The sequence below is a fragment of the Macaca fascicularis genome, chromosome 1 (genome assembly GCF_037993035.2).
Source record: "Macaca fascicularis isolate 582-1 chromosome 1, T2T-MFA8v1.1".
Taxonomy (NCBI): domain Eukaryota; kingdom Metazoa; phylum Chordata; class Mammalia; order Primates; family Cercopithecidae; genus Macaca; species Macaca fascicularis.
In genome coordinates, this window is record NC_088375.1 from 227,084,513 (window position 1) to 227,102,313 (window position 17,801).

Sequence of the window (17,801 nt, forward strand, 5' to 3'; positions counted from 1 at the left end):
ATCTCATGAGACTTATCCACTATCATGAGAACAGCATGGGAAAGACGCCACCATGATGCAATTATCTCCCACTGGGTTCCTCCCAGGACACATGAGAATTGTGGGAGTTATAATTCAACATGAGATTTGGGTGGGGACACAGCCAAACTATATCATATGGTAAATCATATGTGTTTTCACCACAATGAATTTTTTTTTTAATTAGAGAGAAGGGCTTGGAATCAAAGAGAAACCTGATATATATATATATATATACACACACACACACACACATATTTAAAGCTCTTTAAGAGACACTTCACAAAGAATATAAAATAATAAAGGATGACTGAAAAGAAAGAAATTAAGATCCCACAGGACCAAATGTCACAAAGAAAATTGCAATAAGTATCTTTGAATTAGGAAAAAAAGCATTCCAGAAGGAAAACAAAGTAATAAGACTCATAACTTTCAGGGGCAAGAAAAACTGTAAGACAGCTAATGATCTGAAAAAAAATTTTTTTTTTTCCCAGAAACAGAGTAACAGAGTTTCACTCTTGTCACCCAGGCTGGAGTGCAATGGTGTGATCTTGCCTCATTGCAACCTCTGCCTCCCGGGTTCAAGCGCTTCTCGTGCCTCAACCCTCGAGTAGCTGGGATTACAGGCATGCACTACCATGCCCGGCTAATTTTTGTACTTTTAGTAGAGACGGTGTTTCACCATGTTGGCCAGGCTGGTCTGGAACTCCTGACTTCAGGTGATCCACCTGCCTCAACCTCTCAAAGTGCTGGGATTACAGGCGTGAGGCACCATGCCCAGCCTAATGATCCGAATTTTATCTCCAAAGTAAAATCTCTCATACAAGAAAATCATGAAAGAGGAAAAATATTTAATTTTAACTTAAAGGAAACAGAGCCTTCAGAGCAACTAAACCACTATACGATATGCTGGTAATGAAATAATACTTACGACATATAATCTGTGAAACAGACCTGACAAAATGGAAAAAAATGCACTGAATCTTTATGTTATCAGAAGGTTTTAAAATGCTGTTTTCATCCCATAACTTTCTATAACAGGAATAAGAAAAAACAGATAGTTTGCATGTTCTAAATAATGTGTTAATTTCTGTACTATTCCTGTAAGAAGGAAACTGATCTTGATGAGGAAAGACAGACATCTAAACATTGGGCCTGTTACCTCTTTGGGTCCAGTTGTTCCAGAAGGGAAGCTGAGCTCTGGCAGTGTGCGCGTAGAATACCCTCACGTCTTGAGGGGCAAGCAGGTCAACAAAGTGAGAAGACGCCAGGACATCTTTCTTACGATTCAGGATCAAAGCAGCCTGTTCAGAAACGTGCACTAACCTTCCAGACAGAAATGAAAATACTGCCACAAAGGTATCCTATGAAAAACATTTAAAATAAATGCAAATATTGAGGTACTCGCTAGCAATATTCCCTGAAAGGTAAATTTCTTCTAGATCTCTAACATGATCAATATCTTAAAATACACAGGCACAACCTACGAATGCAACAAAACTCCTCTAAGAATTTTCTCCAACATCCTTCTTAAATATTCTCCTAAGACCTGCACTTCACCTACTGAAGGTTCGATTTCTATGCCAAAAAATATACTAGATCATTTTATGCAGACTAAACATACATATGGCACATAACTTTTCCTCTGCAAACTGTGCCTTACACCTGGGTGGACGGTGTTCTCATCATCAACGCAGATTCTATGCTTTAAGACATGCTGAAGATTCGCCTTCTTTAAGAAGCTGTCTGTGACAAACCTCATTACATAAGCATCACTGCTCTAATTTCTTCCATTACACATAAATGAAACTTACTTATAATCCGCAGTTTGTTTGCTAGCATTGGCATGCTTTCCTCTCTAGCTTTATTTTAAATATCTTAAAAGACAAATATTTTCTTAAGCTATTTAAAAAAAATCTCCATAGCACCTATTACAGTACTATGTACACACCAGTCCATAAAATAAGCACTGTTATAATAGTAGGGATAGCTCATGTTCCACTATTACAGAATCTTTAAGTTACAATTATGTTGAGGTCTGTACAAAAAAGTAAGTAATCTCCACCGTATCAACCAAACATGAGGCTCAATTACTCTGTCAAACAAGAAGAGAGATTAAAAAAAGATATACTAAAGGTCTCTTCCAAAATTTTATGAAAAATGACAGCATCTCAACTCACCTGTTCTATAACATCCAGTTGTTACAACTTGAAGTAGTAGATATTGGAACTAAGAATGATATAAATAGAAATTAACAATTCGGAGATTAGAATAAGATGCAGGAAATTACTCTGCAGTGTAATTTTTGCTTTCTCTTAATTCAAGAGAGCTCGGGAATGCTAAGGAGCTAGAAGCACCTCATAACCAAAGTCACTGAACTGCACAGCACACAGAATGGGCTGCTTTTGCTTTTGGATGTTTTCTCTGGCAAGGGTGAAGCTACACCATGCCTCTTTAGCAGTTCCTCCTTTGCTTCTCTCAAATTGTGGTTGCTGAAACGTTGTTAATTCTTCTTAAAAACCTACATCTAGAGCAGGTCCTTAGGAAAAGTCACCCAGGTTGATACGGCAAAATGCATGAATTCTTACTGTGTTTTTGGAAGTGTGTTCTGAAGCAATAGTGGCCAGCTCCTCAAGACTGTACATGGTCACATCTGCCTGAGGTGCTCCATTTTGACTGAGAATCTGGAAAAACTCACCGTTTGCTAAGAAACACAGGGAGATAAACAGGTAGTCCAGTGACAACAGTATCTTTAGGAAACCATTTTTATCACTATCAAGCTGGATTATTTTTTTCGGATGAGAGCACCTCGGTGCATTTTTCTCAAAAACAGATCATTTTCTGCTTTTACCTAAACTACTGATAATTGTGCAAACTTAAGAGTTGATTTTATGAATTCTGCATGTTCTGGATCACAGGCAGCAAGATATATTTAAGGTACTAACAAAAAATTTCAGATGCATACACAATTTTTTTTTGGGGGGGGGGAGCAGAAACTACTCCATCATTCAGGGACATATCATATATGATGCACTGAGGTTTGTGCTAAAGAGAATACAGCTTTAATGAAATCCCTTGAGATGTCAGAGAGAAAAAGAAAAGTGTTTACAACGGTTCATTTTTAGTTTAATAAATTCCTAATATATCATTACCACATTTTAAAAGTATGTGTATGGCATGTAAAGGTAACTATTTAGTGGAATGCATTTTTTTCCCCATAACTTCCATAGAAGACAATGTTTTTTTAAAAGGTTAGCCTTCAAAATGTGCTTATACTAAACTCTACTCTCTTGCAACAAATGAGCAAAACACTGCATAGTTACTATACACTATTATACAGATAAAAGTTTTTCTGGTCTTTCACATGTGAAAAATTAAGACACGAATGGAATTGGCATAGATTTGCTCATCTTCCATAAAGCACCAGAAAAAGCTCAAAGTATCTGTCTGACCAAGACCCCACTGATCACTTCTCTGGCTGCTTGTGTGAGTCCTGGTGCATGTGTAGGATCGAATTTCTCTCTGGCTTATTTACCTTGCACGCTGTGGACACAGCGGAGAGCATAGTTGAGGGCATCTAGAGTGCTTGGTTTATTGCGTCTCTCCGAGGGGAAGTATTTTTTCATTTCTTGGACAACCATGATAAGTTCTTCAGAAACTCTGTTTCGATCTTGCTGTTCACTGGAAGATTTTAAAAAATTACAACTTCACACCTATGAAGATAACAGCATCTTGCGGTTTAGGGAACACAAACTGCAAACCAGATAGGTTTCTAAGTAATCTACTGGCATCAGATCATTCACTCCACAGGCTGGTGACCCCGCTTCCTCCAGGTGGAGAACTTCAAGCAAAGCAACTGGTGAATGACAAACATTCTCCACTTACTTTCCCTTAATCCACCTGAGTCCCAACTCAGCTAACTTTTGTAACCACTTTTCTTTCCAGATACTCTTCGGTAATTTTCTTCAGTATCCCAGATCACTTCATCCTACGTTGCCCGAGTCTCCCCCTACACTTTCCCCCGGACTTAGAAACAAAACAACAAAAAGATTTAGGTCCCCCTTTCCTTGCTCCGGGAAGGACAACGAACGCATGGGGCCCTGGGCCTGAAGCCAGCGCGTCACCTGTGGCTGCTCTCCGCCAATTTCCTTTGCAGATGGAACTCGGGGCTCCACCGCTCCCCCGATTCTTCGCCCAGGGCCTCGTCCTCAGCCCCCCGTCCCCCGGGGCCAGGAGGTTCCCCGCGGGGCGTCTCGAGGTCTCCGCGGGGCTCCATGTAGGGCTGGGACAACCCGCTGCTTTCTTCTCGCTCACTTTGCAGTCGGCAACAGACACCGGTTTCTCACTCTGGTCCGCGCCATGGCGTAAGAGGCGGCCACCACGAGCCAGGGGGTCACGCTCATCTCCGAGGGGCTTCTCCCTCCAGCATTTCCAAAACCCGGAGCTCGTTCGACTTTCAGAAGTCCGGCCTGTGGGGAGGAGACAAGGGTGATAAGGGACAAGTGGAACGGACAGTCCGACGCCAGCGGCCCAGCTGGCTGGGGCGCCCCGACCGCGCGGTCCTCACCCCTGCCCCAACTTTCCCGCACGCCGAGGGCTGGGGCCTGTGGAGGCGGGCGGCTCGGAAGCGCCACGCTCCGGGAGCCCCCGGTACTGAGGGCCGCACTCGCTTGGCTCCTCTGCAGCGCGCGGGTGCCGAGAACTCCCGCCCGGCCGCGCACTCACCGGCTGCCCCCGCCCTCGGCCCCGCGCGCAGCAGCTCGCCCTCTGGGCCGCCCGCGCGCAGTCTCGAGGCCCGCCGCGTGCCGGGCAGCAGCCGGCGCCGCGCCCCCCGCCGCCGCGTGACCGGCCCCGCCCCCGGGCCGCGCGATTGGCTGTTGGGGCCGACTCCGCGGGCCTCCATTGGCCCTGGGGCGGGGCGCGAGCCGGGGCGCCCGGGTTATATAAGCCAGGGCGAGGGGGCGGGGGCCCCCGGGGCGCGTTACATAACGCGCGGGCTCGGGCGGAGGCCGGCCTCGGCCAATCCCGGCAGGCCGGCGCGCGGGCAGGGGGCGGGGTGGCCCTGAGAGGCCTCAGGCCTATGCCGCGCTACTGGAGTGTCCGGCCCTCTGGCACGGCGCCGGGGCGCAGCCGCTAAGGCAAGCGCAGAAATGATAGGGCCAGGAAGCTGCCAGCCACGCGGGGGCGGGACCCGGGCTCTGGGGGGCGGGGCGGGTCCGGCCCAACCTCCACGTGAGAGGCGGGCGGGGAAGGAGAGGGGAGTGAGAGGCGGGGGCAGAGAGGGGCGAGAGGCGGGGGCGGGCGGTGCTTGAGTCGGGGTCAGGGGGAGGCTGGAAAGGGGGACGCATGGGGGCGAGAGGCGGGGACTGGGGGCAGATGGGAGCGGGGGAGTCGAGAGACGTGGGGGGCGGAGGCAGGGCGGGGGGGTCGAGGGCGGGCAGAAAGGGGAGGGAGAGGCGGGGACTGGGGGCGGGCAGGGGCGGCCCGGGCCAGTTCTCTGGGGTCGGGTCCTGGAGTTTGTAGGTGGCTCCCCGCTGCCCGAGCGGGTGTGGGAAGGAGCCCAGGGTGGGGCTGGCTGCTGACAGCGGATCTCATCGTGCTTTGGGCGTCTTCCCGGGTTCCCACGGTTTTCACCGCCCGTGACCTACCGAGCCCACCCCAACCGCCCCCATCCTTCGCTAACTCTTTAGGTGAGTCGGGTGGACTTCGAGGAACCAGGCCGTAAAGCAGCCCTGGTAAAAGCCCACCCGATTTTTAGAAACAGATTTTTTTTCTTTTTAGACAGAGTTTTGCTCTGTCGCCCAGGCTATAGTGCAGTGGCGCGATCTCGGCTCGCTGTAACCTCCCTCTTCTGGGCTCAAGCCAGTCTCCTGCTTCAGCCTCCCGAGTAGCTGGAACTACAGGTGCGGCCACCACACCTGACTAATTTTTGTATTTTTGGTAACGCTGGTCTGTGTTGGCCAAGCTGGTTTCAAACGCCTCAGCTCCAGTGATCTGCTGGCCTCGGTCTCCCAAAATGTTGGAATTACTGGCGTGAGCCACCGCACCGGTCCAGAAACAGAATTTTGACGCTGGAACTTAAAACACTTCTCTGGACTTCCTAAAATTAGATTCATTTGGCAACTGGAGGAAGACAAATGTAAAAGACACTCTTTCAGAAAAGGAAGGTGTAAAGCCCTTTAAAAAAATGTCTGAAAGCTCAGTGTAGATTGTATCTCAACACGTCAGAAATGAAAGGTACAGTGCAGAGTGCCGCCCCTCTCTGCTGCCTGGTACAGAAAAAATGTTCAGTATTTGTTGGATGAATGAAATTGTATGCAAAGGAAGCGGGGAAAAGTGAAGTGGGTGAGTGTTCATGTTAGGTGTTGAATAAACCACCTTATCCTTCCAAGCGGTACTCTAGGTTGACTTGCTCTCGACTCCCAAGGTGGGTTTTGTCAAACTGCATTCGTTCAGCATTTATTGCGTGCAGATCTGGGTAGGGACGCTTGGAATCCCAGGGGATAGAAGAGTGGACCAAAGTCCCTGCCACCCACGGAGTTGACGTTTTATTGAGAAAGACAAACAACCCCATAAATAAGTTCATAAAACTTAAAGGGATGTGTAGAAAACAAGCTACTGGAAGGAAGAGTAACTGGGAGAGAGGTGGAGGGGGGAGGCCAGAGCCTCCCGAGATCTGCGAGGCAGGCCTCTGGGAAGGCGGATTTCAACCTGAGATGAGAGGCGCCTGCCGCAGATGGGGAAGTAGAGCCTGCATAGCTGAAAGTACCTGCAAAAGACCTTTGGAAAGAAGTAAGTTTGCTGATGAGAAACCGAAACAAACTATCAGGTCTCTTTCTCCCTCAGGGCTTTCTTGCCTGTTTTCATTCATAGCTTAACTCTGGCCTTCAAGCCACACCCTGATGTTGAAAGTCTCAAGGGCACACGTCTCTCCAGTGTCAACAGCTAGCTATACTTTGGCGAAGTACTTTGCTTGGAGAAGAGAGAGCTGGAGAGTCGTGTGAGATGAGGTCGGAAAGTTAGAAAGAACCAGATCATGGTGGGACCTGTAATTCGGGAAAGGGACTTGGATTTTCCTACTGTGAACATAAGCAAAAGTCCTCTTCCACCCATATTATATTGTTTCCTAGGGGTTCTAGAGTAAGAATGGAAATACATTCATGGGGAAAATATCTACATGAACAAAACAGAGCCATGTGTCTGGGGATGTCCCTCACCCATCCAGACTTATCCCAGGGTCTATGTCAGCAGCCATCTAGTCTACCACATACATGGTCAGCTCGCACATCCCTTTTGAAAGACCATCTATTTAGGGAACTCCAAAGCCAAATCCTAAATTTTAGTAATTGTGTAAAAGCCAGTTTCCTCACCTATACTAAAAAGCACTTATCAGAAGGGGAGTGGTTTGCTTCTCTTCACTGGGGTATGGGGAAATGCTGGGTACTAAAAGGTAGAGTACCTAGAGAGGGGCTGGTGAGAAAAGGGGAGAGAGTTTCAGAGCTTCTAAGGGACAGGTATGGGGAGCAGCAAGGAATGGCAGTTTCAGGAGTTGGATCAGGTGCAGCTATTCCTCTACAAGAAACACAGGTGCCACAATCATGTTTATAAACACTTTATTTAGGTCACTACAGTGGGTAAGTTCCCAGCTAAGTGCACAGATACAAGCGAGGTATTTCTGGGTTAATGCAGGAGCCAGTGGGTTACGTGGGTCTGAGCTCTGTGGCCAAGGGGCGAGCACCAAGGTTTCAGAGTCACACCTGGCCAGAGATCCTGCGCTGAGGGTGGGCTAGTGTCCTAACACTGCCAGCTGCTTTCTTCTCACAGCTAGCCACACTGCAAGGCATGTCTTCAAAAGTAAATCATTTCAGCGATGTTAAGGGAACAGATGTTAAAGAAATGGAAGTTGTGTCCTGGTGCGCCTCAGCTGTTGCTGCTTTATAAGTCTTAATAGCATGTGAACAAGAGTTTTAGAATATTCCAGTAACAATGAGCCACAGAGCAATAAAGTCTGTGTCTTTCTCCCTCAGTGCCTCCTTGCCTGTTTTCTTTCATATCTGAATTCCCATCTTTAAGCTGTGTATCCTGATGTTGAGTCTCATGTATACAAGAAAAGTTTCTCCGATGACAAAGTTTCTTTGACGACAACAGCTACTTCCAGCATTCCCATCAACAGCACTCTCTGCAGTTGATGGTATCAAAGCAAAGGTCTCTAGTTGGCTACTCTCTGTGAAAAGAGTCGTTCACCCCTGACCAATGCCTAATTGCAGGCGTAATTTAGAAAATGATTTAGGAAGCAGATGTGACTACAAATAGGAAACAAACTCCAAAAAGTTATCGTTTATCTTCATATTTGGGCCAGATAATGATCAAGTTCACAGGTGGTCTTACTTGAGGCTACAGAATTGTTGCTTGCATAATTATCAGAAACATGTTGGAGTCCACAGCTGATAATCTGCCAACTGCTGGGTAAAACTCTTCTGTCCATAGGAATGAGACGGTCAGAGTCTACCTCAAACCTTCTCTAACCCCCATGCAGAATACTGAATCAGAAGAGGAGCCACACTGTCTACAGCCTTTCAAAAGGAAGAAAGGCCTGTTAAGATGTACAAGTTTCATACACAAGGTAATGATTTTAATTCTGAAGGGGCACCTAGAGTTCCATTTGGCAGGTTTCTGAATTTAACTATCAGGAATACACTTAAGGCCATTTTATCGGCATTTAACTTTTTGGCAAAATAGAAGCTTTGGTCATACCCATAGTTCTATAAAATTTTTTTAAAGGAGGTTATTTCTGATTAAACAACATTTTTAGCAAGTGATACATAACAATAACAACAACGTAAACATCTTCAAATCTAATGCAAGAGCAAAAGCTCTTCACCAGCATCTTAAATACAGCGAGAGTCAGTAGTGCTTACAAAAAGTAGAGGGTTCTCTTCTAGGGAATCAGAAAATTATCAAAATAAGGCACAGCCTGTTGTTATCACAGATTTGTGTTAGGCAGTAGTGTTTTTTCCTGGAAGGCACAAGTTGGAAATCCGATTACCCAAAGTTTTAAAATGTGGTTCTGAAAATAATGCCGAATGACAAGGGTAACTTACTGGGAGCAATGGCAATTAATTAGTGACAACATTACATCTAGATTATAGCACTCTGGAACTTAAGAAGGCCTCTTCATCAGCCCATACATAAATCTGTAAAGGCACTGTGCAAAATGTGGACGGGGCTGGCCTTACTTCTAATTTGGAGTGCATATTAAAAAACAAAGGCACGTTTCCTAGAAATTCAACTTTAACTAACACACAAAAAAACATTTTAGAGATAACAGTAGGTAAGCTTGATAATATAGCAGGTTCTAAGTCAAAAGTCTTGAAGAGGTTTCTTGAATAGCAGTTTTGAGTTCCGCTGGTTCTTCATGAAGAGACAACCCACACTAAGAAGGAGAGACGCAAAAAGGCAGGGGAAACAGCAGGTTAATCTCTCAGTGCGAATCCCAAGCCAACATCCAATGCTGCGGTCTAAATGTGATCAGAAATTAGACTGGGCTGATTTCCTACTACTGGCTTCTCTCCATTCTACAGAGGGCTAGAGGAAGGAGACTAGAGTCAAAAGGATCCAAGCAATTGTACCTTCCCGCTAAAAGGAAACATCCACTAACATCCATCAATCAATGAAAGAAGTCATGTTTCAGTTCTCATATACTGGGCTACAGATGGCAATGAGTTGTTTGAATATTATATAATAGTTGTATGTGTGTGTTTGTGTATACATATATATTATTTATATAGCTATTATTTTTATTATTATATGCTAGGCACCAATGTAAGCAATTTTTATTTTATTATTATTTTTTTTTTGAGACAGAGTCTTGCTCTGTTGCCCAGGCTGGAGTGTAGTGGCACAATCTCGGCTCACTGCAAGCTCCGCCTCCCGGGTTCACGCCATTCTCCTGCCTCAGCCTCCCGAGTAGCTGGGACTACAGGCGCCTGCCACCATGCCCGGCTAATTTTTTGTATTTTTAGTAGAGACGGGGTTTCACCATGTTAGCCAGGATGGTTCAATCTCCTGACCTCATGATCCGCCCGCCTTGGCCTCCCAAAGTGCTGGGATTACAGGTGTAAGCCACTACGCCCAGCCAATTTTTATATATTTACCAGATCCTTTAACAAGCAAACAAGCAGGTACTATTATTATCCCCATTTTACAAATGAGGAAACTGAAACCCAGAGACATTAAATTGTTTGTCCACGGCCATACAGCTGGATGGTGGTGTAACCAGGATGGATCACAGTTACTCCATGCTTTTAACCACTACGTTACATAAAAGTAAATATATGATAAAAATATATTCAGAGAAAAGAAGTGGAAATGAATAAATTTTCCCTAACTTCAAAGGATTAATGTTTATATCAAGTATCAAGACTTAAAACTCAAATACCTAAAACATTTATTAAAGAAAACTGAAAACCTTGGAATAAATGAACCTTTTATTTTTTTTTGAGAAAAGGTCTCACTGTGTCACCTAGTCTAGAGTGCAGTGGCATGATCATGGCTCACTGCAGCCTCGAATTCCTGGGCTCAAACAGTCCTCCTGTCTCAGCCTCCTGAGTAGCGGGGACTTACAGGTGTACACTACCATGCCTGGTTAATTATTAACAATTGTTTGTAAAGATGCTATGGTGCCCAGGCTGGTCTCGAACTCCTGGCCTCCCAAAGCTTTGGGATTACAGGTATGAGTCACCACGCCTAGCCAAAACTAACATTTCGGAGGGAAATTTTAATCTGAGTTCTTGTACACAAAATCAATGGTCTGTGAACACATGGAGAAGACTTTTCCAATCAGTTTGGAGAAGGGTAACTCACCGATGATGATGATGATGAAGATAAGCAGAACAGTAATCCCGACTGCCCACATCTGTAACAAAACATGTATCCATATCACATTTCAAATGCAGACATAACGTGCTTGTTGAAGACTATCATATAATATTCGTCTAGTCACTGAAAGGGAAATTCAGGTGCTTACAGTCTGGAAGAATTCATAATTTCTAAAGCCTAAATTAAATGTTCTCAATTAGGGCCTGAAGGTAACTTCCCTGCTTTTTAAAAGATGTTCAAATGATGTGTGGCCTCTAGCTAGGCATTTGTGTGTGTATACAAGTTTTCCACATATGGAAAGGCTGCTCAGCTTGCCCTGTGTCTCAAAGTGTCACTTGTAAACAAGGCAGAGGACAGGATACATCTGGATCTGGTCGCAGCACGCTGACTCACTGACTGTATAAAATCTGCTTTGGCTCGTGCTCCTGGGCGGGCTGCTTTCTACTCTTCTGTTGGGCACACTGTGGCTTTCTAGCATTTCTTTCCCTTGACCTTGGAACCATTCACAGAACTACACGAAAACTAACCAATTCCAGCCCTCTCCTATGTGTTTGGGGCCCTGCTGGGGTAGAGGGTTGGGAGGGGCTGATGACTGTGAGTGATTTTGGATATTCTTGTTCTACGTGCATCTTCTGAAGATCAGCCACAACACATAGAGGATTCCCAGGGTGAGGCTAGGAAAGGGTATGTAGTCAGTGTTTCAGATTCACAGTGGACCCACATTTCCATGTGGAGGAAATCAAACCCACCTCCCAGAGTCATGAAAGTCCATTATCTGTAGCCTGTTAATTCTCTGAGAATGGAGAAGGGGGCTTAAATGTAAAGGTGAGTTAAAAGATAATTACCTTGCAATTCTTCCACCAATATTTCCTCTTCAACTTGGCTGCACTCGTTTCAAATTGAGAAGCGCCTGCCTGCAGTGCATCTGCACGGTCGTCTAACTCAGAGAGCTTCTGGTCTCTTTCCAGAACCTTGTCCACATTAACTCGCATTATGTCCACCACCTAGATGAGTGTGATCACAACAAGTAATGCACAAAGAATGGAGGAATAGGGCCACGTGTGGTGGCTCACGCCTGTAATCCCAGCACTCTGGGAGGCCGAGACGGGTGGATCACCTGTGGTCAGGAGTTCGAGACCAACCTGGCCAACACGGCGAAACCCTGTCTCAGTACTAAGAGTATAAGAAAATTAGCCGGGCGTGGTGCTGGGTGCTTGTAATCCCAACTATTCAGGAGGCTGAGGCAGGAGACTCACTTGAACCCAGAGGGCGGAGGTTGCAGTGGGTGAGATTGCGCCATTGCACTTCGACCTGGGCGACAGAGTGAGACTCTGTCCCAAAAAAAATAGAGGCACAGAGACTTCAAAGACAATCTATGGGCACATTGTTCTTTCAGGTCAGCACTTTATTACTTTGAGCCAAACTTTCGCTTTAAAAAAAATGAGCTCACTCTTTCATCATCAAAACAATCAGCATATTAAGGATAGAAGGGAATTTCTTTAATATGATAAAGGGCATTTATGGGAAAATCCACAACTAATATCATGCTCAATGGTGAAAGACATCCCCCCTAAGATCAGGAACGAGACAACGATGCTCACTTTCACACTGCCACTCAATACTGTACTGGAAGTTCTGAACAGAACAATTAGTCAAGAGAAAGAAAAGGCATCCAAATTGGAAAAAAAGAATAAACCTATCTGTATTTGCAGATGATTCTCTTTATATAAAAAATACCAAAGAATCCACAACAAACTGCTAGAGCTAACAAATACAGCAAAATTGCAGGGTACAACAACACATAGCAATCAGTTGTGTTTCTATACACCAGCAACAAATAATCTGAGGTGGAAATTAAGGAAACAATTGTGTTTACAATAGCATCCAACAGAATAAAATACCTAGGAATAAATTTAACCAAAAGGCGAATGACTTGGACAATGAAAACTAGAAAACATTTATGGCCAATTGATTTTTGACAAGAGTGCGAAGGCCATCCAACAGTTTTTTCAATAAACAGTGCCGGGCCAACTGAAGAGCCAACACGCAAAAGAATGAAGTTGAATCCTTACCTCACCCTATATACAAAAAGTAACTCAAAAGGGATCAATAATCTAAGTGTAAGAGCTAAAGCCATAAAACTCTTAGAAGAAAACATAAGGGTAAATCTTCATTACTTTGGATTTGACTGTGGATTCTTAGATTTGATACTGAAATCAAGAACAACAAAAGGAAAAACAGATACACTGGACTTCATAAAAATTAAAAACTTTTGTGCATCAAAGAACATTATCAGGCCAGGTGCGGTGGCTCATGCCTATATTCCCAGCACTTTGGGAGCCCCAAGCAGGTGGATCACCTGAAGTCAGGAGTTCGAGACCAGCCTGACCAACATGGTGAACCACTGTCTCTACTAAAAATACAAAAAATTAGCTGGGCAAGGCGGTGGGTGCCTGTAATTCCAGCTACTCTGGGGGCTGAGGCAGGAGAATCACTTGAACCCGGGGCTTGGAGGCTGCACTGAGCTGAGACTGCACCACTGCACTCCAGCCTGGGTGACAGAGCAAGACTCTTGTCTCAAAAAAAAAAAAGATAAAAATTAAAAAAGAACATTTTGAAGAACGTAAAAGACAAGCCACAGAATGGGAGAAAGTATTTGCAAATCACATGTCTACTAAAGAAAGATTTAATATCTAGAACACATAAAAAACTCTCACAACTCAAAAACAACCCAATTAAAAAATGGGCAAAGCCTGAACAGACATTTCTTTAAAGACATACAAATGGCCAATAAGCACATGAAAAGATGCTTACCATCACTAATCATTAGAGAAAGGCAAATGAAAACCCAAAGAGCTCAGTAGGATGGTTATAATCAAAATGGAAAACAAGTGTTGGCAAGGATGTGGAGAAACAGGAACTCTTGGACATTGCTGGTGGGAAAATAAAATGGTGTGGCTATCGTAGAAAACAATTTGGCAGTTCCTCGTAAAATTAAACATACAGTTACTATGACCTAGCAATGCTACTCCTAGGTATATATTCAAGATCAATGAAAGCATATGTCTAAACAAAATCTTTCCTGTGAATGTTTATAACAGCATTATTCATAATTGCTGAAAGATGTAAACAACTCAAAGACTCATTAACAAATGAATGGCTCAACACATTGTGTATACACATACAATGGAATATTACTCAACCATAAAAAGGAACATGGTACAACGCGTTACAACTTAAATGAATGCGAAAAACTTTGTGCTAAGTGAAAGAAGGCAGATGCCAAAGGCCACATACTGTATGATTCCTTTTATATGACATATCCAGAACAGGCAAATCCACAGAAAGAGAGAGCTGATTAGAGGTAACAAGGAAATGGGAGGAAGGGGAAATAGTGAATGATTACTAAATGGGTATGAAGTGTTCTAGGGTGATGAAAAAGTTTTGAAAATGGAAAGAGGTAACAGTTGCAAAATATTACGAATATACTAAATAACACTCAATTATATACACTTTAAAATGTTTAGTTGTACGTTATGGTAATTTCACCTCAATAAAAAACAACCCTCCTTAAAATTCCTTTGGTTAAAAAAAATTCCAATTTGATTTTATAAGTCAACAGAAATTTCAGGCAGGACAGAATTACAATGGGTTTCTTACTGGGAAAATCTAAAATTTTTAGAAGTTCACGAACAAAACCATCAGATCAAAACATTACTATATTATTTCACAACAGTATCTAACATAACTTTAACCGTTTTTTAGGGCAGCTAAATGCAGAAAGACCGAAACATATCTGTTGGACAGTGACAGCTTTTAGGAATGTGGAAATACTAGTCTGAATTTCTCAATCTTTTGCTGTGGTTCTCCACATACAGTGCAGAACAAAAGATGAAGGTCCTCTAGCTCAAGAATTCTACAAATAGAGATTTGCTGGGCTAATGGAGTTTGACAGTATCTACTTTGTGTGAGTCAGTGGACAGCCATTAGAGATGAATTCTACAGAGAGGCTTGCTCAGGCTGGATAACTAGTAAGTGGACAAAGCATTTTGATAAAAAATCTGATCAGAAGAACTGGTCTTGGCTTGAGCAATCTAAAGACCTAATCCTAACATTGTATTATCCTATTTTATAAAGTGGTTCTTGGGGAATACACTCAGGGAGTGGTGTTCATGTTTTAAGCATATGATTTTTTATTTTTCCTGAGCTAAATGTTATGAGCAGGTATGTGATTCTACCACAGGAAAACAAGCATGAAACCTAGAAAGTCTGACTTTTGCTTAGATCTTCCAGCACAGCAGGGAGCAAAGTTTTGTTACAATTATGATACAGTCAGAATTTGCTTTACATTCACACTTTCATGATACTTTTTCTAAACAGATTTCCAGAGTGCTCATACTTGTTTAAAATTCATATTTCCAACATTTCAGAGCAATACCTCATCTACTTGATTTTGTGTCTGCTGAAGTCTTCGATTACTGCCAGGGGCAGCAGTTGGACCTGTAGACCTGGAACATGTAAAGGCAGGAGCATGAGTAAATTATGATTCCAAATACATTTTCTTAAGTATAAAGAAGTTACTCCAGGACTCTCACTGTTAACAATTTCTTACATTAGAACTAAAGCAGAAAAAGAAATTCTTCCTGAAGCAATGAACAAAAGTTTTAATTACATTTCTTCTAATTTCTCTATAATTTCCAAGACTGTCCCACCTACTAAAGGGACAAACGTGAAGGTTTAATAGGACCTACTTTGTATCCCTGAAGTATCTGATCCCACGACAGGTAAACTCTACTGTCCTTTTTTGAAACTTGTTCTAAGGCACACATCTGCTTGAACGTACTCAGTACTCTCCTGATCTTTTCATTGTGGCAGGAACTGTTTTCATAGTTATAAACAGTTATAGAATGCCCTTTTTCCAATATAGAAAAATAGATTAATTTACAGAAACAGAGTCAGGAACACTGGGATGCAGGGAGCGGTTGGTGTGAGTGGAAAGGTGTGTTGAAGCAATGCTTCCCCTTTTAGGAAGGTACTCTTTTTTTTTTTTTTTTTTCCTCTTTTGAGAGACGGAGTTTCCCTCCTGTTGCCGAGGCTGGAGTGCAATGGTGTGATCTCGGCTCACTGCAACCTCCGCTTCCTGGGTTCAAGCAATTCTCTTGCCTCAGTCTCCCAAGTAGCTGGGATTACAGGCATGCACCACCACGCCCGGCTAATTTTGTATTTTTAGTAGAGACGGGGTTTCACCATGTTGGTCAAGCTGGTCTTGAACTCCTGACCTCAGGTGATCCATCTGCCTCGGCCTCCCAAAGTGCTGGGATTACAGGCATGAGCCAGCGCGCCCGCCCCGGGAAGGTACTCATCTTTTAAAATCTTCATCAAAGGCTTTATTTCTCCTCATGCAGATCCTTCTTAACCACTCTGACTCTGAAGTCATTATTGGCTCCATTACTTGGAAAGTATCACTTTGGTTTTTCAGGTATAAAGTCCTGCCTCCTCGAATAGATTACAGGTTCCTGGGTCTTCTTACTCTCTTCTCTGTATCCTAGATAGCACCTAGCATGTACCTTAGTATACAACAGTCTGATGGACTGTTTGAACAGTCACTTTACATCTGTCATGTGTCAATGACCAGGGCTACAACAGATCTCATCGCCGTCCTCACAGAGTTTAGTGTCTGGTAGATAAGTAAGGACCATGCCGTGGTGCTAGACTCTTTTCATGCATTTTCTCCTTCAACTCTCATAACTCTCTGAGGGGAATATTACTCCCATTTTACAGATAAGTAAAGTGAGGTTTAAAAAGTCAACACAGCTGGCTGCCGTTCAGATTGTTTTTAGATCAGGTCCTGTGTACCTGGGATCTAGATCTTAACCACTGTGATCTATTGACACAGCAGCCTCAGCAGGAACATTCGAGGGGGGGTCCCCAACTCCTGGAAGAAACCCGGGGCTTCCTCCGACGGTGAGCAATGAACAGAATGGAGGTGGAAGAGAGGGTCCTTGTGATTCTTAACCATGAACATTCTCTGAGCGTTACCACTGGAAGCACCGGTTTGCAAGGGCCACAAGAGCGCTTTCGCTTAAGAGTGCGAAGGCCCACGGTTAAGTGATCTTTCCAGTGCAGATGCCCCTAGCCAGGCAAGGAGCTCTTGGGCCCACAGGGGCTCAGCACAGGGCCGAGGTCCTTTCTTTTGCAACTTCCGGGGCCCAACTGGGCCGAGAGCCGGCCCTCCCGAACCAGGGCAGTCGTCCCCGTTCCTCTCCGGGACCTCTGGGACTAGAACGGGAAGGGGCGAGGAGCGGGGTGCGGGCGGGCAACTCACTTCCTCCGGGAAGCGCCTCGCCACCCCGCCCTCGCCCCTTCCGCGTCCGCCCCATGGCAGCGGAACCCGCCCGGGCCGTCTGCAGCCCGCGCCCCAAGGGCTACCGCCCACCCCCAGGCCTCGGGATCCCCGCGCAGCCCCGGCCTGCGTCCGAGCGGCGGCCGGCGGCAACTGGGCGGTACGGCGATCCCAGCGCGAGCTGCCGCCTGCGGGGCCCGAAGCCGCCCGCGTCGCGCAGCGTCACTCACATTTTGGCAGCGGCGGCGGCGGCGGCGGCGAGCGAGGGTCAGCAGAGCAGCGAAGTAGGGACCGGAGGCCAAGGAGATGGGCGGAACGGCGCGACTCCGGGCAAAGACGTCACTAGGCAGGGCCGGCGGGAGTGGGCGGGGCGCAGAGGGGGCGCGCCGGAAGTGGGCGGGGGCGTCGTGGGCGGGCGCGTCGTGGCGGGCTCGTCCAGGGCGGGGTCAGAGCGAGATGTCCACTCCCTGGACTAGGTCACTTGGGAACTTGAGGGCCACAGGGGTCCCAGGGCGGTCCGGGCTCTGAAACGCAGAGTGCAGGTCAATACAGCTTCCTCTCT

The 17,801-nt window shown here is 45.1% G+C and overlaps 2 protein-coding genes across 51 annotated transcripts in view; both read right to left on the minus strand.

The window, feature by feature from the left end:
• PER3 (period circadian regulator 3) overlaps positions 1-4,825 on the minus strand; it is a 60,760-nt gene extending 55,935 nt beyond the window's left edge. For 26 of the 50 annotated variants that reach the window (XR_012426665.1, XR_012426666.1, XR_012426663.1 and 23 more), the window contains exons 1-5: positions 4,744-4,825; positions 4,143-4,487; positions 3,554-3,699; positions 2,607-2,722; positions 1,181-1,382 (exon numbers count right to left, since the gene is read on the minus strand). Coding sequence is in view for 32 of the 50 variants with exons in the window: in XM_074021581.1 (XP_073877682.1) it covers positions 1,181-1,382; positions 2,607-2,722; positions 3,554-3,699; positions 4,143-4,294 (616 nt within the window). In the remaining 18 variants the exon portion in view is untranslated. Of the gene's footprint in view, positions 1-1,180; positions 1,383-2,198; positions 2,248-2,606; positions 2,723-3,553; positions 3,700-4,142; positions 4,489-4,585 lie in introns of those variants that run through there. The other 24 variants (XM_074021577.1, XM_074021576.1, XM_074021566.1 and 21 more) reach the window with 6 other exon arrangements.
• Positions 4,826-7,614: 2,789 nt separating this feature from the next.
• Positions 7,615-17,559, minus strand: VAMP3 (vesicle associated membrane protein 3). The gene is made up of 5 exons (XM_045387859.2): positions 17,470-17,559; positions 15,335-15,404; positions 11,742-11,900; positions 10,882-10,933; positions 7,615-9,451 (listed from the first exon to the last, which is right to left on the minus strand). Coding segments are annotated over exons 1-5 (303 nt in total). The 5' UTR covers positions 17,472-17,559; the 3' UTR covers positions 7,615-9,431.
• Between the last annotated feature and the right edge of the window lie 242 nt (positions 17,560-17,801).

Excerpts from the sequence above, each read along its gene's own strand:
- VAMP3 (XM_045387859.2), bottom strand. Across the intron at positions 11,901-15,334 it reads CACAAAATCAAGTAGATGAG|GTGGTGGACATAATGCGAGT; the intron begins GTATTGCTCTGA and ends ACACTCATCTAG. Across the intron at positions 9,452-10,881 it reads CTTCATCATCATCATCATCG|TGTGGGTTGTCTCTTCATGA; the intron begins GTGAGTTACCCT and ends TCTCCTTCTTAG.